At 45.2% G+C, this 25,404-nt stretch overlaps 2 protein-coding genes and 2 long non-coding RNA genes across 5 annotated transcripts in view; 2 read left to right on the forward strand and 2 right to left on the reverse strand.

Moving 5' to 3' along the window:
- The window catches only part of CARF (calcium responsive transcription factor), a 114,258-nt gene extending 114,158 nt beyond the window's left edge, over positions 1 to 100 (reverse strand). The window contains exon 1 of the transcript XR_014551959.1: positions 1 to 100. The gene's annotated coding sequence lies outside the window, so the exon portion shown is untranslated.
- Positions 53 to 24,833, forward strand: WDR12 (WD repeat domain 12). 2 transcript variants are annotated; one of them, XM_083571069.1, is made up of 13 exons: positions 53 to 179; positions 1,796 to 1,890; positions 3,053 to 3,147; positions 6,867 to 6,973; positions 7,848 to 7,963; positions 8,658 to 8,812; positions 9,992 to 10,037; positions 13,140 to 13,231; positions 13,939 to 14,079; positions 15,052 to 15,157; positions 16,445 to 16,577; positions 22,912 to 22,984; positions 24,305 to 24,833. In XM_083571069.1, the coding sequence occupies exons 1-13, from the start codon at positions 139 to 141 to the stop codon at positions 24,380 to 24,382; spliced, it is 1,278 nt and encodes a 425-aa protein (XP_083427195.1). In that variant the 5' UTR covers positions 53 to 138; the 3' UTR covers positions 24,383 to 24,833. The 2 variants fall into 2 exon arrangements, with proteins under 2 accessions (XP_083427195.1, XP_083427196.1); XM_083571070.1 differs by lacking the exon at positions 53 to 179 and having other exon boundaries at positions 1,796 to 1,894; positions 3,056 to 3,147.
- On the reverse strand, positions 2,081 to 2,962 carry LOC310743853. Its single transcript, XR_014539272.1, has 2 exons — positions 2,522 to 2,962; positions 2,081 to 2,248 (listed from the first exon to the last, which is right to left on the reverse strand). It is a non-coding gene; the product is annotated as an uncharacterized lncRNA (long non-coding RNA).
- On the forward strand, positions 11,504 to 12,855 carry LOC310743861. Its single transcript, XR_014539274.1, has 2 exons — positions 11,504 to 11,831; positions 12,374 to 12,855. It is a non-coding gene; the product is annotated as an uncharacterized lncRNA (long non-coding RNA).
- Positions 24,834 to 25,404: the final 571 nt, after the last annotated feature.

Raw genomic sequence — 25,404 nt, forward strand, 5'->3', positions numbered from 1 at the left:
CTTTAAGGGCAGACTAAACTAATCGCTCGCTGAGGCGACTCCGTCGGCCCCACGGCAGAGGGCGGAAGCAACTCTGAAGCCACGTGGGACGAGGCGCTGCTGATTCTGGGGAGAGACAGAAATATCCCAGCCTTTGAAATGGCGCAGCTTCAGGCTCGCTTCTTCACTGAGGACGCGAAGTAAGTACATCGCCGGGGTCTGGAAGGGCATAACTGGGTCATCGCAGCAATGGCAACTGTGGTTGAAGCGTTGCTGTTAAGCAAAGTCCATTTTGGCATTGCTAGGCTGCCTGCCTCTTGCACTTTACGGTCTTTTGGCCTCAGCCATTCATTCATATAGATGTATGTGTACGTGTATGCAATATTATCATTCATTCTTATCATGGGCAGGGTGATGGGGTCAACCAAATAACAGAACCTTTTGGAAACTTACCAGATTGGCTTCCAGTATCTGTAACTGAAGTCAAGAATCTTACTTCACAGTTAAGAAACAATAAAGGCGTAGATTACAGTGGTACCTCGGGTTACATACGCTTCAGGTTACAGATTCTGCTAACCCAGAAATAGTACCTCTGGTTAAGAACTTTGCTTCAGGATGAGAACAGAAATCCTGCTTTGGCGGCGCAGCAGCAGCAGGAGGCCCCATTAGCTAAAGTGGTGCTTCAGGTTAAGAACAGTTTCAGGTTAAAAACGGGCCTCCGGAACAAATTAAGTACTTAACCCGAGGTACCACTGTATTTGCCCCCAGAATCTAACACTGACTGATGGGCCTCCCTGGTGGTGGTAATATTCTCATTTATTGATTCATCTAGGTTATTTCCCAAAGTTTGGGCCACAGCGGTAGTCATCCCAATATTCAAAAAGGGCCTTACATCCAATCCAGCTAGTTATAGCCCAATTAGCTTGCTACCTTGAGGAACGGCTAAGGGAGCTGGGCACGTTTAGCCTGGAGAAGAGGAGGTTAAGGGGTGATATGATAGCCATGTTCAAATATATAAAAGGATGTCACATAGAGGAGGGAGAAAGGTTGTTTTCTGCTGCTCCAGAGAAGTGGACACGGAGCAATGGTTCCAAACTACAAGAAAGAAGATTCCACCTAAACATTAGGCAGAACTTCCTGACAGTAAGAGCTGTTCGACAGTGGAATTTGCTGCCAAGGAGTGTGGTGGAGTCTCCTTCTTTGGAGGTCTTTAAGCAGAGGCTTGACAACCATATGTCAGGAGTGCTCTGATGGTGTTTCCTGCTTGGCAGGGGGTTGGACTCGATGGCCCTTGTGGTCTCTTCCAACTCTATGATTCTATACCTGTAATTAGATATGCAAAGCATCTTAGTTGATTGGATATATGTATATGTGTGTAATCTGTATCCATGTGCTTGCATTTCATCTTTTTTTGCCTCAGCCATCTCTCTCAAACATGCTTCTATCTGTGGCACCTGAGGGTAGCTATCTGTACATGCTGTAAAATGGGCAAAAGTGCAGGAAATATTGTGCCTGGTGCCTTTAAAGTGCCACAGATGGTTTGTTTGTTTGTTTTGATTCCAAAACAATTCTCTTGGGTTTGGTTAGTCATTCAGGTTGGGGGTAGATGTTACTGGGATTTGATATGGGTGGCAGGGCCCATAGTCGCCTTTGACTGGACTTAACCATCCAGGGGTCCTTTACCATACCTATACAGTGGTATAGTACATGAGTCTGCTCTTAAAAGGTAAAATATTTCCCATGAAGACGATGGTGGAAGTTTGAGATTGATTTTACCCGTTTCTGAATACTGTGTGCAACTGTTTTCTCTCCACAGATACGTAGTAGATGATGTTCCTTTCTCTGTCCCAGCTGCTTCTGAAGTTGCTGATCTCAGTAATGTTATCAACAAATTGCTGGAAGCAAAAAATGGTATGTTTATGTTTGAGGGGTTTTAAAAGTTTGCCCCCTTGCTATTAGTTGAGAGTTAATTTTAGGAGTCTGTAGAGGTGGTTACCACACATACAACTAATCACAGTTTACAGTTTTACAGACTTAATTAATTTTTGCTATTAAACACATGATGCTATAGATATCACCTCAGCAAATTCCGTATAAGCTTACATTAATTTATTACATTTATATTCAACCCTTCCTCCCAAAGCATATCTTATTTAGCAAAGCAAACTAGAGTGGAGATACACAATTTGGGGCACAAGACAATTTGTAGATTATGTATATATTATTTAGCACATTTGTAGTTCACGCTTCATCTCAAAGTGTTAGAACACTTACAGATAGGTAGCCGTGTTGGTCTGCCATAGTCAAAACAAAACAAAAAAATTTTTTTTCCTTCCAGTAGCACCTTAAAGACCAACTAAGTTAGTTCTTGGTATGAGCTTTCGTGTGCATGCACACTTCTTCAGATACACTGCTTCCAGTAGCACCTTAAAGACTTATTCTGAAGAAGTGTGCATGCACACGAAAGCTGATACCAAGAACTAACTTAGTTGGTCTTTAAGGTGCTACTGGAAGGGAAAACTTTTTTTTGTTTTGTTAGAACACTGTTATCCCTGAGCAGTTTTTTTGTCGTACGGGCTAGGTTGGGAGACAGTGACTTAGCCAAGGGTCTCCAGTGATCTTTACAAGGAGCAATCTGAACCCGGGTCCTTCACATCAAATTAGTACTGCCTACTTCATTATACTGACACTCACTGTGGTACCCAGTTGTATTCCTGCTGTGGTCACAGGGCCATTTCACACAGTAAGTTTCTTGTCCAGAAAGTTGGCCCTTGCCTTCCTTGGGTACACGTTCAAATAGACAAAATCTCTGCACAATCACTGATAATTTCTATGATTATTTTTTGTTTCCTCATGATCGCTTGCCCAGAGAAATGTGTTATGTCTAGGGGTTCAAAGAATATTACAGTTGGAACCAAGATGCTGTAACATCCAACTTGCTGAATATGTAATGTGTATCAGTGATATAACTTCTGGTTTGGGGAGCTAACCAAGCCTTCTCAAATGTACAGTGCAAACTGCATCTTCTGAGTGTATCATGCAACCTGACACTTTGTGTTTTCTTTGTCTCTAGAAGGCCACAAATATGTGGAATTTGATTTCCTTATCAACGGACAGTTCTTGCGCATGTCCCTGGTGAGGCACATGGAAGTGGAAAATATCTCAACTGTAAGTCATTGGGGTGTGTGTGTGTGTATAGAGTATAGGCTCTGGATTATGAGAGTAAGAAATAGAGAATCATCCACTTAAATTTGTGCAAACCTCCCAATTATTGTATCGGGCTGTCTTGCTTGCAAATGTATGACAGAGCAATTCTAGCCTCCAGAGCTGCTAGTTAGAGGGGGTTTAAAGGTAAAGGGACCCCTGACCATTAGGTCCAGTCGTGGCAGACTCTGGGGTTGCAGCACTCATCTCGCTTTATTGGCCGAGGGAGCCGGCGTACAGCTTCCGGGTCATGTGGCCAGCATGACTAAGCTGCTTCTGGCGAACCAGAGCAGCGCACGGAGACGCCGTTTACCTTCCCGCCGGAGCGGTACCTATTTATCTACTTGCACTATGATGTGCTTTCAAACTGCTAGGTTGGCAGGAGCAGGGACCGAGCAACGGGAGCTCACCCCGTTGCAGAGATACGAACCGCCGACCTTCTGATCGGCAAGCCCTAGGCTCTGTGGTTTAACCCACAGCGCCACTCGCGTCCCCTAGAGGGGGCTTAGGATTGGTTAAAAATTCGTCTGCAGTTGGGAGCGCACGTCTGCTACAGAGGCCTCTGTTGTTCCCATAAGACACAAGTCTGCTGCTGGCAGTAGCCAGTATAAGGCCCTGGAGACTTGTGGCATTCTATCAGCAGAGATGGCCTTGAATGCATTGGACCAAAAAACCCTTCCCTTCTCCTGAGAGGACCCAGAATTGAGTCCCTTACTTGAATTAGCCTGGAGCTGGTGCAGGTAATTTGCCCTCTTGGTTTCAGGGGGGCAGAGGGAACTGGAAAAAAATAAGGACTGTTTATAAGAGAGCACCTTGTTTTGTTTTCAGTATCTATACAGTGGTACCTCAGGTTAAGCACCTACCGTATTTTTCGCTCTATAAGACGCACCAGACCACAAGACGCACCTAGTTTTTGGAGGAGGAAAACAAGAGAAAAAATAATCACCCTATTTTTCGCACGATTGGACGCACCGGACCATAGGACGCACCTAGTTTTCAGGGGGGGAAATCAAGGAAAAAATATGATCCCCCCCCCGCAGCTCTGGGAGCAGTGGACAGGCTGCACGCAGCCTGTGCGCTACTCCAAGACCTTCTCCCTGCTTTTGCGGGAGGTGGCAGAATTCCCCCACCTCCCGCAAAAGCCCACAGGAGCCCCGCGTGACTCCTGCAGGCTTTTCGACCAGGAGGGAGAAGGGACTGAAACGGCCAGTCAGTCCCTTCTCCCTCCTTGGGGAAAAGCCCCCAAGAGCCGCTCGCTCTTTAAAGGCTGCGCGGCTCCTGCGGGCTTTTCTAGGAGGTGGGGGAATTCCTAGAAAAGCCAGCAAAGCCGTGGAGCTCCTTTAAAGAGCGCACGGCTTTTGCCTGCTTTTGCGGGAGGTGGGGGAATTCCCCCATCTCCCGCAAAAGCCCACAGGAGGGAGAAGGGACGGACTCGGCCAGTCAGTCCCTTCTCCCTCCTTGGGGAAAAGCCCCCAAGAGCTGTGCACTCTTTAAAGGCTGCACGGCTCTTGCAGGCTTTTCTGCGAGGTGGGGGAATTCCCCCACCTCCTAGAAAAGCCAGCAGAAGCCACGGAGCTCCTTTAAAGAGCGCGCGGCTTTTGCCTGCTTTTGCGGGAGGTGGGGGAATTCCCCCATCTCCCCCAAAAGCCCACAGGAGGGTTGGAGAGTAGCGGGAAGGCGTCGCACGCCTTCCCGCTGCCCCCCAATCTCTGGGGCTGGCGATGGGGGAAGCGCTGCTTTCCCCACCGCCAGCCTCAAACCCGGGTTGGAGAGTAGCAGGAAGGCATCGCTGCCTTCCCGCTGCCCCCCCCAATCTCTGGGGCTGGCGATGGGGGAAGCGCTGCTTTCCCCACCGCCAGCCTCAAACCCGGGTTGGAGAGTAGCGGGAAGGCATCGCTGCCTTCCCGCTGCCCCCCGATCTCTGGGGCTGGCGATGGGGGAAGCGCTGCTTTCCCCACCGCCAGCCTCAAACCCGGGTTGGAGAGTAGCGGGAAGGCATCGCTGCCTTCCCGCTGCCCCCCGATCTCTGGGGCTGGCGATGGGGGAAGCACTGCTTTCCCCACCGCCAGCCTCAAACCCGGGTTGGAGAGTAGCGGGAAGGCATCGCTGCCTTCCCGCTGCCCCCCAATCTCTGGGGCTGGCGATGGGGGAAGCGCTGCTTTCCCCACCGCCAGCCTCAAACCCGGGTTGGAGAGTAGCGGGAAGGCATCGCTGCCTTCCCGCTGCCCCCCAATCTCTGGGGCTGGCGATGGGGGAAGCGCTGCTTTCCCCACCGCCAGCCTCAAACCCGGGTTGGAGAGTAGCGGGAAGGCGTCGCACGCCTTCCCGCTGCCCCCCAATCTCTGGGGCTGGCGATGGGGGAAGCGCTGCTTTCCCCACCGCCAGCCTCAAACCCGGGTTGGAGAGTAGCGGGAAGGCGTCGCACGCCTTCCCGCTGCCCCCCAATCTCTGGGGCTGGCGATGGGGGAAGCGCTGCTTTCCCCACCGCCAGCCTCAAACCCGGGTTGGAGAGTAGCGGGAAGGCGTCGCACGCCTTCCCGCTGCCCCCCAATCTCTGGGGCTGGCGATGGGCAAAGCGCTGCTTTCCCCACCGCCAGCCTCAAAGAGCAGACTCTCCTGGCTTCAGCGGAAGCAACGCAAAGCCTCCGGAGCGCAGGCTTCGGAGGCTTTGCCTTGCTATCGCTGAAGCCAGGGAGCCTGCATTCGCTCCATAGGACGCACACACATTTCCCCTTCATTTTTGGAGGGGAAAAAGTGCGTCCTATAGAGCGAAAAATATGGTATGAATCTCAGAAGCCAGAACCGCAAGAGGGATCGCTGCGCAGTGAAAGCAGCAATCCCTCTTGCTGTTCTGGCTTCTGGGATAGCTACGCAGCCTGCATTCGCTCCATAAGATGCACAAACATTTCCCCTTACTTTTTAGGAGGGAAAAGGTGAGTCTTATAGAGCAAAAAATATGCTTCAGGTTACATACGCTTCAGGTTACACACTCTGCTAACTCAGAAATAGTGCTTCAGGTTAAGAACTTTTCTTCAGGATAAGAACAGAAATCGGGCTCTGGCGGCACGGCGGCAGCGGGAGGCCCCATTAGCTAAAGTGGTGCTTCAGGTTAAGAACAGACCTCCGGAACAAATTAAGTACTTAACCCGAGGTACCACTGTATGCCGCCTTTCCATAGCTGAACCTATGCTCAAGGCGGCTTACAACATGAAAAGACTTACATAATTACAAACATAACAGAAGTCATAAACAACAGATAAAACACATCAAACACAACCTAATGGAAACAATATCCACATAAATCATAAGATCTAAAACTAAAAATATAAAACTAAACAATAATATCAGTAACAGCAACAAGCTCTCTCAGCCCCCCGTAAACAATACCCCAGCCCCAGAATCTGTTCAACAGCCTCAGCTTTTGTAGCTGGAGTCAGTCCGCACTCCACTCTCCCAGGCCAGATGGGAAAGGGCCAGCCAGGCAGGGTGCAGGTCTTCCAGGGCTCACAGCCAAGGTGGTCTCATTTAAAACAAGACAGATAAAAATTAAAAACAATTTGAAAGAGCAGCTCTTGGTGCTAAGCAGCAGCCGCAGCCCTTGTGAAGCCTCTCTGCTGCAGAGGAAATTTTCCTCTGAAACCTCAGTGGCTGATCCTTTCCCTTGACGTGTTTTGTGTGCGCAGGAAGAAGTAGTAGCAATAGAGTATGTTGAAAAATACACGGCTCCTCAACCTGAAGAATGCATGCTCCATGATGATTGGATCAGTTCTATCGAAGCTACAGAAGAATGGTAAGGGAGACATGCTACTTCTTTCCTAATCTCTTTTGTCTGACTTACTGTCTGTAAGATATCGCCTTCCATTATTTCTTTTTTTATTTATGATTTTTCAGTTTTGTACATTTCAGTGATTTTACAATCATATTAACATTCCGAAACTTGGCTTCCTTCCCCCTCTTTCTGCAGTTCCTTAAATTATATATATATATATATTCTGCATATTCCAAATTAACTTAATTTACTCATTTATTCATCTGCTTTTTAAATATATCCTCTTATAAAACTGCAGGTTATTACAATGATCCTGCCAATGTCCTTATCTGTTTACAGTTTCTTTGTAAATATTCAATAAACCATTTCCATTCTTTTATAAAAAGTTTGTTACCTTGATTTCTTATTTTTCCAGTAAGTTTCGCCATTTCTGCATATTCCGTAAGTTTTTGTATCCATTCTTTCATCTTGTTTTATTTCACTCACCATGTTGAAGGCACAGCGTCAGTTTACCCATTCTTTTCCTCCTTTCCCCTCTGTCTTTTAAATAAACATATTTTTTTTTCCATTCAAAATTTCCACTTGAGCTTTCAAACAGCACAGAAGTTAAGTATATGTGAATATAGTAAGCATTTTAGCATGATGTCCCCGCAGAGGATGGTGGCATTGTCTTATAGATTTGCAGCTTTAACCGTGCGTAGTATCTATAGCCCAAGTGCCTTGCTGGGAAAGGATTCTTCATTAACAAACATCATATTTTAGCACAATATTTAAAAAAATGAAATTGCACAGTGTGTCCAGTGCTCGATTAAAGCCCTTAAAGTAGAAGATGTATCCTGTGAAGAACCAAAGACAACCACCAACCACCAAGTTTTTTTGCTTCTAAATTCCATAGGATATTGACAGGCTCCTATGACCAGACATCTCGGATTTGGTCAGTAGAAGGCAAACCCATAATGACGCTTGCTGGACATGTAGATGTGGTTAAAGATGTGGCCTGGGTCAAAAAAGGTAAGTAGATTTTACTCTGTTTGGAGTTTCAGCTTAAATAAATTTCACAGAAAACTTGCCACCCCGAATTGTTCACTTATTTCCAAACTGAAATCCAACACAGAAAGTGACGCTTTAAAGACTTAACAAATTTATCGAAATACTTTTTTTGCTTTCGCTGCATCAGAGTAACCTATCCACCTCTCAAATTCCACTCTTCTTTGCAATTCCTCCTGCGCAATTGTTGCCACATTACGTGGCAGTTTTGTATTGAAACAAAGGCCTCCGCATCAAAGTCCCACTGGGTGGTAATAATAATAATAATAATTTATTTCTACCCTGCCCATCTGACTTGGTTTCCCCAGCCACTCTGGGCAGCTTTCAACAGAACATTAAAAACAGAATAAAACTTCAAGCGTTAAAAACATCCCTAAACAGGGCTGCCTGATGTTATACTGATGCCTCTGACTGCATTCATGGCCATTAAACTGGGAATGTGTATGAGTGACCGTCATATTCTATTTACTTCTACATTCCCAGTAGGCCTGTGATATCCTTCTACATTGCCTCAGCTCCAAATCGATCCCATCCTCGGCCTGTTTATAATCGTTTTGTAAACGCTTCATCATATTTGAGTGGGTTGGGAGAATTAGGAGAGGGTTGGTTTGGGGAAAGACTGCTGTGTGAACCTGTCTGCTATGCCTTCATCCCTCAGATAGTTTGTCATGCCTGCTGCTTAGTGCATCGATGGACCAGACTATCCTGCTGTGGGAATGGAATGTAGAAAAGAACAAAGTAAAGGCCCTTCACTGCTGCAGAGGACATGCAGGAAGCGTAGAATCTGTCGCTGTGGATGGCTCAAGGACTAAAGTAAGTTATATTGACTTCCCTTTCTTCCCTCCCTCTCACCCAAGCAGCTGAGGCAGTTGATGTTGTTTCACATAAAAGGCAACACTATAGCATCTGCTCTCCATCTTCTGATAACTGGAAACCTTGCACTAATAATAGTAATAATAATACCTTTAATGTCAATGTACAACCTGTGTACAATGAAATTAACCAAGCCTTCCCCCCCCCCCGCCACAAACACTCAATCTCATTGCGCTTTGTGTGCTTGTTGCACAACACACCAACCCCGAAACTCAGTTGCACTATTATTATTTTCCGATCAGTAGCCTAACAGCCCACGGGTGGAAACTGTTTTTTAGCCTGTTGGTACGGCTGATTATACTTCTATATCTCCTGCCCGAGGGTAGATTAAAGAGGTGCTGGCCGGGGTGTGAATCGTCCCTGAGAATTTTTCTCGCTCTCCTAAGGCAACGACCCCTTGCGATGTCATCTAGCAGGCTTAGGGGACAGCCCATGATATCATGTGCTGTGTTCACCACCCTCTGTAAACACTCAGAGATGTGAAATTATGGCATGGGGCATCCATCTCTTTCCCTCCCTCCCCCACTTCCTGATTTTCTATTCTCCAGTAAAACCATGGGGAATTATTTTGGTGAGGAATTGTTTAGCTGAAGGCTGAGGAAGGTGCTTTCAGCCTCAAGATATTTTAAATAAAATGTAAAAGGGTATGGGAACTTCCCCTGGGTCCTGTCTGAATCTGGTTTGGAGTCAAATCAAGCCTATTTTACCGTATTGTTCCATCTATAAGACAATGTTTTTTGCTAAAAGATTTTAGTCAAAATTTGGGGGTCATCTTATACACAGATGTTGAATGCACAGGGGTTTGGGCTCTGGCTCTGGTATGGGTGGCCTGGGCTCAGGTTCAGGCTGTGGTGCTGGTGGCCCAGGTTGTGGTTCAAACTTGGGCTCTGGCACAGGTAACCCAGACTCAGGTTCGGGCTTGGCCTCTGGCCCGATTTCTTAATTTTGTGTTCAAAAAAATAGGGGCGTCTTATGTGGGCGTCTTATATATGGAAAAACACAGTGACTCACTTGAGTTAAGCCTGTTCTGAAATCAAGCTTTGGGTAACTTGCCCATCACAAATGATAGCTAGCTAAAATGTGCCATTTTTGTTGAAAACTGTTTTGTGGTGTGTTTAGTTTTGCAGTGGATCCTGGGATAAGATGCTAAAGATCTGGTCTGCAGGTAAGATCAGTGTTTAACTTATGTGCTTCCTTTGACCTTTCATCTAATAACTCCCAGCGCCTTTGTCTACAACTCTGCATGCTTACGATACATTAATTTATTTAACAGGATTTGTATACTGCTTATTTGTAAATGAAACCTCTGTGTGGTTTACATGTGGGCACACCCTTCTTTTCGTGAATCTGAACCACCTTTTTTGGCAAACAGAAGCTGCCCCAGACATTGCACTTTGAAGCTGCATGCAAATACTTTTGCTAACTGCACGAGAAGTTCAAAATGGGGTGCCGTGTTGCAGAATTGTATATTCCCACGTGTGTATGTATATCAGTTCTGTGAGTTTGGAGAATACTTCGTTTCGCCATAGGGGTTAGGTTCAATTAATGTGTGAACTGCGCAGGCCACCTGTAACCCAGTGTCTGTCTCGTAGCTCCATAAAAACATACCTCAAAGTCCTAGCGATGTGCTTAACTCGCATGTAGGAACAGGGTCCGCTTCCATCTCAGTCTCTCCAGATTATGAGGATGTCCAATTCGCCTGGAGCCCATGTGCATAAGCCGCTGTTTACATGAAGGGCTTCCTTGTCAGATGTTGCGTTCAACACAGGAAGGCAGAGAGAAGCATGGAAAATAGGATGCAACATTGGGATCAGGGCTAGGAGCATGGCCCCACTTCTGCTACACATGAGGAAATAGTGGCTATCGAAGGACAGGCCACGGTGACCTGGTTTGCCAGACTGTAGCTATTGCGAACAAGTAAACGTGCAGGCTCTTAGAGTTACGATCACAACCGCAGTGCTCCTTCGCTGGCCCTGCTGCCACCACGTTAGCCAGTGCTAAGCCATGGTTTGGTTTAAGTCAGTGTTTCTCAAAGTTGGGCCCCCGGCTGTTGTAGGATTATAACTCCATCATTGTTGACCACTACAACTAATCCAAAATGCGGCAGCTACGCTGGTGACTGGGAGTGGCTGCCAAAACCATATAACACCGGTCCTGCCTCCCAGTACGTTTCTGAGCACAATTCAAAGTGTTGGTGCTGACCTTTAAAGCCCTAAACTGCCTTGGCCCAGTATTCCTGAAGGAGCGTCTCCACTCCCATCATGCAACCCAGACACTGAGGTCCAGCTCTGAGGGTCTTCTGTGGTTCCCTCCCTGCAAGAAGTGAGGTTACAGGGAACCAGGCAGAGGGCTTCTTCGGTGGTGGCACCTGCCCTGTGGAACACCCATCCAATGTTAAGGAAATAAACAACTATCTGACTTTCAGAAGACATCTGAAGGCAGCCCTGTTTAGGGAAGTTTTTAATGTTTAATGTTTTAGCATGTTTTTAATATTCTGTTGGGAGCCACCCACAGTAGCTAGGGAAGGCCAGCCAGATGGGCAGGGTATAAATAATAAATTATTATTATTATTATTATTATTATTATTATTATTATTATTATTATTTTGTTTTATTAATTATGGTCCTGCTAGCTAGGGATAATGAGAGCTGTAGACCAACAACAGCTGGAGACTCAGGTTTGAGAAACGCTGGGTTAAGTGCTGCATCGGAGTGAGTCCAGACTTGTGGTTTGTATCACTCGTAAACCTAAGTTACAACTCGTGGATTATTTGGAGGGAAACAAACCACAAATCTGGATGTACTAAACCATATTTTAGCAGTAGCTCCAGGTCTGGGAGAGGAGTGCTGCGGCTGTGATCTTCAATCTGAGAACTGATCTTATGCAAAAAAAAATCGGGCAAAACACTTCATGTTCCTGAGAGAAGCCCCCAAAACCTCTGCCACAATAAAATTAAGATGTCACAGGAACCTACTCGTATTTTTCGCTCCATAGGGCGCACCGGACCATAGGGCACACCTAGTTTTTAGGGGGGGAAATAAAGGGGGGGAATTATTCCCCCCCCCCCCCAGGTCCAGGAGCGGCGGCAAGATTGAGCGCAACCTCGCCGCCGCTCCTGGAGCTTCTGGGGCTGGGGGCGGGGAAGCCCGAGCTTCCCCCGACCCCAGCTCCCAGAACAGGCAGCTATCCGCAAGCCTTCCGAACTCCCGCTGCGCTCAGAAGGCTTGCGGATGGCTGCCTGAAGCCTGGCGAGCGCAGTGGAAGTTGGCACTGCGCTCGCCGGGCTGCAGGCTGCTATCCGCAAGCCTTCGGAGCCTGGCGGGCACTCCCGCTGCGCTCCGAAGGCTTGCAGATAGCTGCCTGAAGCCTGGAGAGCGAGAGGGGTCGGTGCGCACCGACCCCTCTCGCTCTCCAGGCTTCAGTGAAAGCCTGCATTCGCTCTATAGGACGCACACACATTTCCCCTTCATTTTTTTGGGGGGGGGAGTGCGTCCTATAGAGCGAAAAATACGGTAAATCAGGTGTGGGAAACCTTTGGCCCTCCAGATGTCGCTGAACTACAATGCCCATCAGCTCCCAACAAATAGGTTCAGTGGCCAGGGATCGTAAGTGGTGTAGTTCAGCAATGTCTAAAAAGCCAGGGTTGCCCACACCTGACCTTAAGCAACTAGTATGACTACAGCAAGCTGGCTCCACAATTCCAAAAGCTTTTATTTGGAAGTTAATCCCATTGGACGACATCTGGCTCATACTTGGATTGCCCCCAGTGACTAAAACGCTTGCTTCCATGGAATTGAGTTAATATGGCAATTGATCAGTGTTCTTGGGGGAAATGTGTGCAAATCGCAGGCCAGCATTTAAATTAGGACTAATCAGTGATTCTTCATATCACAGATTTGTTGATAATTAGATTTACCGTCTTTTTCGCTCTATAAGACGCACCAGACCACAAGACGCACCTAGTTTTTGGAGGAAGAAAACAAGGGGAAAAATATTCTGAATCTCAGAAGCCAGAACAGCAAAAGGGATTGCTGCGCAGTAAAAGCAGCAATCCCTCTTGCTGTTCTGGCTTCTGAGATAGCTGCACAGCCTGCATTCGCTCCATAAGACGCACACACATTTCCCCTTACTTTTTAGGAGGGAAAAAGTGAGTCTTATAGAGCAAAAAATACGGTATTCTTTTTTTACAAAAATCCAATTTATAGCAATAGGAGATTGACCAGTGAGTGGTCGTATGGTTAAAATGACCATTTTTTTTTTATTTTAGTGCCTACAGATGAAGAGGATGAAATGGAAACGGAGGAGGCAGCAAACAGACCAAGGAAAAAGCAGAAAACTGAGCAGCTGGGACTAACAAGAGTAAGACAAACTTAGATTGCGTAGAAATTCCTTTGAGGGGATGTGGGGTTCAGGCCTAGCATTACCAGCCAGCTATACCTCCAGGGACCTGCTGGCTGCAGTTGTGACACTTGTCTTAGTTTCCCCAAAATGCAGTGCTCTGTAAGTTCCACTTGGACGTAAGAAAAGCCCTGCTGAGTCAGATCAAAGTCCCATGAACAGCATCCTTTTCTTACATTGGCCAATCAGATGCACACGGGAAACTGCAAGCAGGACTTGAGTGCTACAACTTCCTTCCTGCTTGTGTCCCCCAGTATTTTGAGGCATATAGTCTTCAGTACTGAAGCTGGTACACAGCCATGACTGGTAATCATCTATTGCCATCCATGTATTTGTCTAAACCCCTTTTGAGCCATCCAAGTTAGATTTGCTTGGCAATTGTCCTTTTATATATATGCAGGATTTGATAGCACCGTGATCACTGTTTTGAGAGAGATCAACAGCTTAATAATAATACTTTATTATTATAAAGGCATTGCTTTTTTGGGGGGAAACTAAGATGGCAGCTGCAGTTGCCAAGGGAGAGAGGAGGCATTGGATAGCTGCTGCAATAAGTCTACTGAGCCCTGGAGCCAACTCCAGTGGGTTGAAATGGAGGGAAATAGCACAATCCCATGCACATTTACTTCAATAACCATATCCTCCCAATGTTTATTTTTCCTGTCTAGATTCCTGTTACAACCCTCTCTGGTCATACAGAATCGGTCTCTTCTGTGCTTTGGTCAGATACAGATGAAATATGCAGTGCTTCATGGGACCACACAATTAAGGTGTGGGATGTTGAAACAGGGGGCCTCAAATCCACTTTGGTGAGTTCTCTTGCAAACCAAGTTTGCCATTTCTTAGATTGCTTAACTGCCTTCAACAAAGAGTTTTGTACAAAGTCTAAAGAGCAATTCATTAATTACTTCTACTCAGGGTGGATAAAAATCATTTATTTATTTTTTTAAAATCTGATTTTTAAAATTTAAATCAGATTTTTTTATATAAATTGGATTTTTAAAATAAAATGCTTTTGGAGGAAAAATCTTTCTAAAGATAGCTTTCTATTTAAGTTACATTATAGTCCAAAGGCTATTCATAAGGAAATAAGGATTTGTTTTAAGTTTTTCATGTGTGCTAAACTCAGTTTAAGGTTTTTTTTTAAAAAAAGTTTAACCACATCAGTTAACAAACATGGATACATATGCTATAATGTTATTGTTTTAGTTAAATAAATTGTTTAAATTGTTATTAAGGAAATGATTGTTTTAATCCTTCCAATAAACAGTTAACTCATTAAACCTCACAATAATTTCATAACTATTTGTCTATGTATTTCTAATAGTATAAGCAAATCAGAAATTTTTGATATAGCTGTAAAAACTACAGTGGTACATCGGGTTACATACACTTCAGGTTACATACGCTTCAGGTTATAGGCTCTGCTAACCCAGAAATAGTGTTTCAGGTTAAGAACTTTGCTTCAGGATGAGAACAGAAATCGTGCTCTGGCAGCGCGGCGGCAGCAGGAGGCCCCATTAGCTAAAGTGGTGCTTCTGGGTAAGAACAGTTTCAGGTTAAGAACGGACCTCCGGAACGAATTAAGTACTTAACCCGAGGTACCGCTGTATTCTGAAAATTTATTATTCCAAAAATGAAACTTTCATCTGGTTGTAAATATTAAGATTATGCCAGCAAGAATGAGTCTTTTTGTAAAAAAAAATAAATGATTTAAATCAAGTCTTACTGACTAGCGATTTAAATCTACCCTGCTTCTTTCTATTCTTATTTTTACGTAGACTGGAAACAAAGTGTTCAACTCTATCTCCTACTCGCCATTGTGTCGGCGTTTAGCCTCTGGAAGCACTGACAGACACATTAGGTTATGGGACCCTCGTACCAAAGGTGGGTAGAACAGAAGGTACTGTATTTTTCGCTCTATAAGACGCACCAGACCACAAGACGCACCTGGTTTTTGGAGGAGGAAAACAAGGAAAAAAAATATTCTGAATCCCAGAAGCCAGAACAGCAAGAGGGATCACTGCGCAGCGAAAGCAGCAATCCCTCTTGCTGTTCTGGCTTCTGGGATACCTGCGCAGCCTGCATTCGCTCCATAAGACGCACACACATTTCCCCTTACTTTTTAGGAGGGGAAAAGTGAGTCTTATAGAGCAAAAAATACTGCATATTCACAAGAGAATTTTTGCAAATCGTTTGTGCACATGTACACACACACACACACACACACATTACGTTTTTAAAATTATTATTATTTCATGCATTTATTGAGCTATACATACCTGCTTTCGAATAAACTTTCTGGTGAGGCTTCCCAACCCTGATTGACTGGTGGCATACTTTGGTAACCCAGAGTCAGGAAGAGCTGCTATAATCTTCCACTTCTATGCAGTGGTTATGGCAGCGTTTGTAAAGCTCTCTATATGCAGGGATCATAACTCAGTGGTAGTGGACATGTTTTATCCTACACAGTGTCTCTGGTCCGGTCCCTGGCACCTCTAGTTAGGAAGGAACAGGTCGTAAGTTATATGAGGTTACAGGGAACCAGACAGAGGGCCTTCTCGGTAGTAGCGCCCGCCCTGTGGAACGCCCTCCCTTCAGATGTGAAGGAAATAAGTAGCTATCTTATCTTTAAAAGACATCTGAAGGCAGCCCTGTTTAGGGAAGTTTTTAATATTTAATACTGTATTGTTTTTAACACTCGATTGGAAGCCGCCCATATTGGCTGGGGAAACTCAGCCAGATGGGCGGGGTATAAATAATAAATTATTATTATTATTTTGCCTGAGACATTGGAGAGCAGCTGCCAGTCTGGGTACACAAATTTGGGCTAGACGGAGAAAAAAAATCTGACCTGGTATATGGCAACTTCCTAATTTCTTCATCTGGCTTGCAGATGTCCTGTTTTTACTGATTATATCACTAATGTGCTACTTTTAATAAACATTAGTTTTGGTCTTTGTAAAGAAACATTTCATCTCAGTAGTGGCCTAGGGAGTGGTCATTGTGTCCTGCTTTCTGTTTGATTTCAGCGCATTTACCAAAAATCCTGGCTATTACTATTTTTGTATCCATTGCGTACTCACTTTCACCCTGCTGTATGCTTGTAAAAATTTTGAGTGTTTTGTGTGACTCATCAGTTGTGGCTAGTGAGACTTGTCTGCCTCTTTTCAGATGGTTCTTTGGTACTGCTTTCTCTTACCTCACATACTGGCTGGGTGACATCAGTGAAGTGGTCACCAACACATGAGCAACAGCTCATCTCTGGTTCTTTAGACAACGTTGTCAAACTCTGGGACACAAGAAGGTAAACTTTAAACCCTGGGTTCTTGTTGGACTTTTGCCACATGGATTTGTGCTACTGGATGACACACAAACTGAAGAAATGTCACTATAGGTTCTTTGAATATTTAGGGCAATTGATCTTGATTTGAAGGGTTCCGACTAGATCTTAAGTCTGATTTTAGCAATATTCTCCTCGATGTTCTGCACCTGCAAATGTCTCCCTAAGCATTGTGTTTGATGCAGTTCTGTTTTTCTAAGGATTATGGCACAGCAGGACAGTGGGTTTTTTAATTTATTGCATTTACCAGTTGCTTTACACAACATGAAGTCTCAAAGTGACTTGGCAAGGTAGAATGCAATACATAAAAGCAGTTCAGAACAATAAAAAGATTTAAAACAGTGAACAATGCAAAATACATTAAAATGCTCATCCAGAGACACATTATTAATAAGGACAAGTCTGTTGGGATACTGCCAGGGAGATAAGGTCCATCTGAGCCCAAGCTCGGTGCCGGACGATCCATCGACCTCCCGTAGTCAGGCAGCATCAGCTATTTATAGCGACACTAAGCCTCAGGCTTAGAGCACACTCTTTCAGCAGAATTCACACAACAGAAGTTGCACAGCATGAGAGCAGAACTGCATATTTACAGTTTTATTCAGCGTAGGTCAGAACAAAGAAATCATGACCGTCTCCTCCAACTGCACAGGCAAGACAGGCAAAATCGAAAGGAACTTACAACATAAACATCCTGTGAGACAGGAACTTACGCAGGGTGTTATACAAACATCCTGCTCCCTTTTAAGGTGGAACGGAAATATCCTAACATCCTCCCCCTTTCCGTGTAACCTGTAGTACCTGTGGTTCAACCCAATTGCAACCTTTGTGCGTAAACCTTAAGTTGTTCTCTGTTAACAACCTTAGACAACAGATCAGCAGGAATTTCATTTCCTGGCATGTAGGACACCTGAATAAGTCCTTTCTGAATACACTCTCTTGCACGATGTAGCTTAATCTGCAAATACTTGGTCCTTTGCTTGCAACTCTCCGAGTTCAGCAAAGCCAAACAAGATCTATTGTCTTGATACACTTGTATAGGACATTTCACAGAAACCCCAATGTCCTTAAACAGTTGCATCAACCATTCACAATCCATGAGTGAAAATGACAGAGCATTGAGTTCTGCTTCACAGGAACTTAGGCTAACTGTTGTCTGCTTTTTGCACAACCAGTCAAACAGGCAGTGGTTGTACATGTAGCATACTCCAGAAGTGCTTGTACCATCCGTGGTGTCACTTCCAAAACTTGCATCTGCAAAGATTTCAAGACCTCCAGTCTTCTGACTGGTGAACCTCAGCCTGTAGTGCATAGTCCCTTTCAAATACCGGGCTATGCGCTTCAGAGCTTTCCAATCCTGAACAGTAGGATTGTTAGCATGTCTGCTAAGCAGGTTAGTGCTTACAGCAATGTCAGGTCTTGAACATCTAGCAATGAAATTCAACTTGCCTAGAATGCATCTGTACAGCGTTGTGTCAGAAAACGCTTCAGCAGTACTGTCTACCTGGTAACCTGTCACCATCGGTGTGTCTGCTGGGTTTGCATCAACCAAATTCAACCTGGTTAATACATCAGCAATTTTCTGTGTTTGGTGTACCAGAAAATTACCTGCTTGGTCCCTCTCCACCTGCAGAGAAAGATAGTTGGATACCTCACCAAGATCCTTCATGTCAAAGTGCTCCTTCAGCTGAGCTAGGGTGCTTTGGTAGAAAGCCTGATTCTTCCAAAACATCAGAAGATCATCAACAAAACATAAACAATACAGTTTGTTTTGCCCCTCCTCCTTGACAAACACACATGGATCAGCTTTGCCCTGGTGAAAACCTAGAGAAAGCAACGTTTCAGTGAGTTTTGTGTTCCAACACCTGGCACTCTGCTTGAGACCATACAAGGATTTCCGCAGTTTACAGACCATTCCCTTCTGTATCTGCATCCCATCAGGTGGAAGCATGTACAGCTGCTCGTTCAAAATCCCGTACAAAAAAGCTGTATTAATGTCATGATGGGAAACATGCATTTTCTCCTCCGCAGCGATCTTGAGCATCAGCCGAATGCTCTCATATTTGACCGTGGGTGAGTAGGTCTCATGGTAATCCTGCCCTGGTACCTGTGAAAAACCTCTGGCAACCAATCTGGCTTTGTGTCTGACAACCTTGCCATTCTGGTCTGTCTTGGCCTTGAAGACCCATTTGCTGCCAACCAGTCTCATTCCTGGGACTACCGGTACCAGTTCCCAAGTTTGGTTCCTATTCAAGGAATCAACTTCAGCCTTCATGGCATTAAGCCAAGGCTCAGCATCTTTAGAGGTTAGCTCCTGGACCTCTTTGAAGCTTGAAGGTTCCCACACCTTCTCTGAGCTACTAAGAACAGCTGTTGCCGTCTTAGCAAACTCATCAGCAAATCTCTTTGGAGGTCTGCCTTTGGTCGCCCTTTCAGACCTGCGAACTAGACGCAAGTCTTCTGGACTCATCTCCTCCTTCTTAGGAGAAAAGTGACCAATGGTGAACAGTGGTTCTTCCAGTTCATTGTCAGACGCATCAGATGGTCTGACTGAGGCCTTTGCGCTCTTGTAGTCTGCTGTGTCATCACTGTCACTGACAGCAGCAGCAGCGCCGCCCACTGAACTGGAATCCGAACTCTGATCATCATCATCATCATCCTCAGTTTCCTCAGCTTTCTCAGCATGATCTGCTTTCTTCACATCACCTTCATCCTCCTCTGGGTAACTCTGGAAAATTCCCACATTTTCCCCCCACTTAGGATTGTACTCAACACTCCTTGTGAATTTTATGGATTTAGAGTTAGTCATCCATACTCTGTATGCACCTTTATCGTACCCCATGAACAAACCATGTGCCCCACGCTTCCCAAGCTTGTTGCTTTGTGGGGTGTGCACCCACATGTCAGAACCAAAGATTCTCAAGTGCTTGGTGTTAGGTTTCTTACCAAACATTTTCTCATAGGGAGTGCAGCCAATAGGTGATGACAGTCTGCGATTAAAAGTGTAAACAAAATTCGAGAGAGCCTCCCCCCAAAACTTCTCAGGGAGGTTGGCATCATGCAACAAGGTTTTTATTCCTTGCAGCAACGTTTGATTTGCTCTCTCCGCAAGCCCATTCATCCATGGCGATCTAGGCGTTGACAAGTCATGCTGGATTCCCTTCTCAGACAGGAAAGCTTCAAACTGCTGAGAAGTGAACTCCCCGCCCCGATCAGTAAACAGACAGCCAATACGTTTACCATGAGCATTCTCCAACCAAGCACAGAATGCCTTGAACTTAGGAAATGCTTGCGATTTCTGCTCGAGCATAAACACATGAATGTACCTGGAAAAAGAATCAATTAGAACCATGAAGTACCTTGCTCCTCCCAAAGAGGGCGCTAGAGGACCTACCAGGTCTGCATGAACTAACTGGTAGGGTTTGGAAGCCTGCCTGCTAGACTCCTTGCCTTTTGGAGCAACCTTCACCTTGTTCTCTGCACAAGATACACATTTCATGTGAAATTTGCAAGGTTTGATGTCCAAACCTTCAACCAACCCAGGCATCTTGGCTAGCGCTTGCCAAGAGAGGTGACAAAATCTTCGATGTGCATCATGAATGCATCCTGCATGAAGAACCTTGTTAGTTTGTGCAACACAACAAGTATCAGCATTAGATATAACAGCATCATCATAAGTTAGACAGAACAAACCATCCAACAACTTTGCATGCAAAATGTCCTCTTTGCCTTTTCTGATGACACAGACAGTCCTCTTGAAGGTAATTTCAAAACCACGCCGATTTAGCTGTGGGACACTAAGCAAATTGTCCGCAGCTCCTGGAACAAAAAGTACATTGCTAATGGTCGTATTCAGACTTGCAAGTTTCACAGTTCCAACTCCTGTAGCTTGCAAAGTCCTTCCATCAGCCAGCTGGACCTCTCCATCTTGAGGTGTGAAGGAGACAAACAGATGGCGGTCTTTGCTGAGATGGCGCGTGCAACCTGAGTCAACAATAAACCTGGCCTTCCCCTTCGAAGCAGATTTGCTGGCAAACAAAACCTTGTTTTCCACCAGCGTGGGCTTTTGCAGCTTGCCCCCCTGCTCCTGGCCATCAGACTTGCCTTTAGCCTTTGGTGGAGCTGTGCCAGCAAACATAGCCGTGTTTTTCCCTGGCTTTCCACTCCCCTTCTGCTTCGGGCCATCTGCAGGCTTTTTCCTTTGTTTATTTCCAGTCTTTCGACAAAACTTCTGAGTATGACCTTGGTTCCCACAGTTCCAGCACTTCACAGCTGCCAACGCTTTGGCTCCCCCTGGAGGCTGGAATGCTGTCCCACATTGCTCCCCCTGAAGCGCACAAGCCGATTCAGCTGCATTTCTCCTGTCGTATTCATTTTGCAAAGTCGCCAAGACCTTTGTAGCAGTGAGGTCTTGCGCAGGGAGAGTCGCCAGCTGACTTGACACGGCATGATAGCTTTCATCCAGGGAGTCCAGGATGAGAATTGCAAACAGTGACTCAGGCATATTGAAACCTCTCTGAGTCAATTCCTGTCGGAGATGCTGCAAATGTAAAACGTGGGCTCTAAGGTCTTCCCCTGGCTCCAAACGCTTCCTGTGCAGCTTTCTGAAATAAAGCAACACAGACCCAGCCTCTTGTCGGAGATGACAGGCTCTAAGCCCGTCCCACATCTCACGGGCACTGGCCTTGCCAGCCAGGGTGATTAACTCTTCAGGAGCTACTGAGAGCAAAATTACCCCCATGGCTTTCGAGTCCTGTGCCCTCCATTCATCTGTCACAGGGGCTGGGGGGTCCTCAGAAATAGTATTCCACACACCAAGCCTTCTCATCTGGCCCTCACAGTACCTTGCCCAGGTCTGATAGTTGTGGCCATTTAGCTTTAGTGGACACGGAGCAGCTTCAGAGGATTGTAAAAGATCCATCTCAGCTATTTGCTTCAGCCGTGAGCCTTTTAAGACGTCTTATCTCGGCAGCTCATAAATCACGATGCCTCTGGCTCGGCTCCCAGGCCAATTAGTTTAGCCGGACATCAAAGACGTCTTCCGCGGCAAACAGAAAAGCCTCTGCTTTCGCTTTTCCAACATACCTTAGCAGTCTGGCGCAGTCTTACTCTTCTGCAAGTGCCGTGAATCTGGGCCCGAAACCTGGTGTTGGGATACTGCCAGGGAGATAAGGTCCATCTGAGCCCAAGCTCGGTGCCGGACGATCCATCGACCTCCCGTAGTCAGGCAGCATCAGCTATTTATAGCGACACTAAGCCTCAGGCTTAGAGCACACTCTTTCAGCAGAATTCACACAACAGAAGTTGCACAGCATGAGAGCAGAACTGCATATTTACAGTTTTATTCAGCGTAGGTCAGAACAAAGAAATCATGACCGTCTCCTCCAACTGCACAGGCAAGACAGGCAAAATCGAAAGGAACTTACAACATAAACATCCTGTGAGACAGGAACTTACGCAGGGTGTTATACAAACATCCTGCTCCCTTTTAAGGTGGAACGGAAATATCCTAACCCAACCCACTGAAAAATGAGGATCACTGTGAGGAACAAGATCAAGTAGCCAAAGGCCTGCGTAAACAAAAAGGTCTTAGCCTGGCACCTAGAGACTGACAAGGATAGTGCCAGGCACATCTCCCTCCAAAAACATTCGTTGGATGGGAGGCCACCAATGAAAAGGCCTGTTCATATGTGGTCACCCTCATCTTCCTTGAGTGGGGCACACAGAGAAGGGCCTTTGATGAAGACCATAGTGTCTCAGCTAGTTCATATGGGAAGAGATGGTCCTTGAGGTATTGGAGTCCTGAGCGGTATAGCGCTCTATAGGTCAAAATCAGCACTTGCTTATGGTTAAAGACGGTATGTAGGCAGTGTGCATAATTCCAAAAGTGAAATTGTAGTTTGGATCCTGACTTTGCAGAAGCATCCCAGGAGTGGAATTTTTCTCCCACTGATGGAAATGAGGAAGATATTTTTGTTGATTCATCCTGCACTGTTCATCACCACCTCCCATGTCGTTCGCCAAATTCTTTAGTCCCGATTTTTAGGGGGCTGGAGGAGGAATGGCAGAAATCGCCACCACCTCCCTCCTCCCCCAACCTTGTGTCAGCAAAAGTTCTTGATTGAATGACAATAAGAGTTTTCTGCAACTGGATCTTACTGAAAAGATGACAGTAGAATGTGAGTAGGAGGGGAAGTTTACGTAGAAGGAATTTGCTGACTGATTTCAGCAATTAGCCATCAGAATGCTTTTATTTCCATGTAATATAACTAGTATGGCTGTTTTCTGTTTCCTATAGTTGCAAGGCACCTCTCTATGACTTGGCTGCTCATGAAGACAAGGTTTTGTGTGTGGAATGGACAGAAGCAGGGGTAAGAACTTCGTCAGGAACAGGATTGGGGTGGAAACCGAATTATCTTTGCAGCAGATGCTGTTTATGTTGTTAGATATGTGTAGTGATTTATAAATATTAATTACTTATGCAATGCAGAACAGCAAAGGTTCAACTTGTGAAAGTGATTTATCTTAAAACTTCTTGAAAGAATGTGATTTTGCAGAAACGTTGGGTTACGTCCAACAAAGTCTTGTTACTGCAAAGACCTGCCTGTGCAATGGGACTTCCTCTCCCTGTGTGCCCCGAAACCTGTTCTGGGTTTTTCCCCAAGCCTGCAGAATGGATTGGGACGCTGATGTTAGATATCATGCAACATGACCAGTTGTTTTTTGTTTATAGCATTTTGTGCTGCTTCTCTTTTTATTGTAGATTTAAGACATTGTGAAGTTTCTGTTCCTAACATTAAGAAGGCAAAAGTTCCAAGGCACAATTGGCTGTATTAATCATAAGCAAGAATATGAATTAGCCTTTTCCTATATACTCCTTCCTTTGCATTAAGCATCGGGAAATCTGTGATACCATGCCTTGTGTTTCTTATGCAAGTTTTGAAGAAAAATTGTTTTTCCTGGTACAGGTTCTCGAACCTAATCCGTTTGACTCCTGAAACCATTCGAAAACCAAGGCGCAGCTTCCGATTGGCTGCAGGAGCTTCCTGCACTTAATTGGAAGCCGCGTCAGACGTTTGGCTTCCCAAAAACATTTGCAAACCGGAACACTTATTTCCAGGTTTGCTGTGTTTGGGAGCCAATTTGTTTGACAACTAAGCCATTCGGGAATCAAGGGACCACTGTATATACGTTTTTACTTGGTCTAGATGAGGGAAAACAACAACAACAACAACAATTTATTATTTATACCCCGCCCATCTGGCTGGGTTTCCCCAGCCACTCTGGGCGGCTTCCAATAAAACACTAAAATACAGTAACCTATTAAACATTAAAAGCTGCCCTAAACAGGGCTGCCTTCAGGTGTCTTCTAAAAGTTTGGTAGTTATTTTTCTCTTTGACATCTGGTGGGAGGGCGTTCCACAGGGCGGGCGCCACTACCGAGAAGGTCCTCTGCCTGGTTCCCTGTAACTTGGCTTCTCGCAGCGAGGGAACCGCCAGAAGGCTCTCGGCACTAGACCTCAGTGTCCGGGTAGAATGATAGAGGTGGAAACGCTCCTTCAGGTATACTGGACCGAGGCCGTTTAGGGCTTTAAAGATCAACACCAACACTTTGAATTGTGCTCTGAAACGAAACGAATGTTTCTGAATATTGTCTCATTATAACTAGATTTTTCTTCCTTGCTCTATAGTTGCTGTTGAGTGGCGGTGCAGACAACAAGCTCTATTGCTACAGATACCGAGCAGCTACCTCTGATGATGGAGCATGAAAACAAATGAAAGGATCATGACAATGAACTCTTCTGCTCGATGTGCTTGCAAACTATCATACACAGCTGTATAAAATGTGCGATTTATGGTATTATAAATCTTACATATTATACCTTGGGGCAACATTAGTTTCCTGTTCTTTGTTTTGAGGCGAGGTGGCAGGTTATGGCATTTTTATTTAAAACCTTTTCCCCACTACACAAGCCATACGAATTCGAGTTGGTCAGTTTTAACAGTTTAAGCCTTATTAACATAATATGTGTTTATTAAAACCTTTTTATTTTGTGCAAGCATATTTAAGTTTTTTAGTTAATCATGATGCTGAGCTTTCCACCTTCCATTAGTTTCAGTGGGAACTTCAGGTGTGTCTCCCATGAAAAATCGATTGAAGCTGTTGCCAGATGGAGAATGCTCAAGTTTTCAATGAAATAAAATTGTGGTGTTCCTTAACGTGGTTGTAATGCCATCTGCCATACTTTTTTAAAAATTCAGGATTTCTTTTTAGGACCTAAAAGACTATACAACTAGTTCCTCAGATGCAAGGGCTCATTAGATTGCCTCCATGGCTGGAGGCAATATGCTTGAATTGCAGGTATGGAAAATGCTTCTGTCGTGCTTGTTATGTTTGGGTTCTGCTTATGGACTTGCCATGGACATTTGGTGATTGATTGATTGATTGATTGATGGATGGATGGATGGATGGATGGATGGTTTGATTTTATATACCACTCTATGCCCAGAGGTCTCAGGGCAGTTCACAGAAAAGATAAATGTGATAAAGGAGTGTTGGGTCCAGCAGGGCTCTTAGGTTCTTATCTGCATTTCTTTAAGCAGCAGTTTGTTATGCTGCATATTTTTTAACCTGAAGAGGGACATGTTTATGGCGTGAAGCTCCGTGGTTTAAAAACGCCTGGTGGGTTTCAAATTCTACAAGGTATATATTTTAAAAAACAACCCAGGGGTGGTGAGCCATTTAGGACTGCACTCCGGTTATTGGAACGGCCCATTATTTTCCCTCTTG

This window comes from Podarcis filfolensis, assembly GCF_964270895.1.
Source record: "Podarcis filfolensis genome assembly, chromosome: 1".
Taxonomy (NCBI): domain Eukaryota; kingdom Metazoa; phylum Chordata; class Lepidosauria; order Squamata; family Lacertidae; genus Podarcis; species Podarcis filfolensis.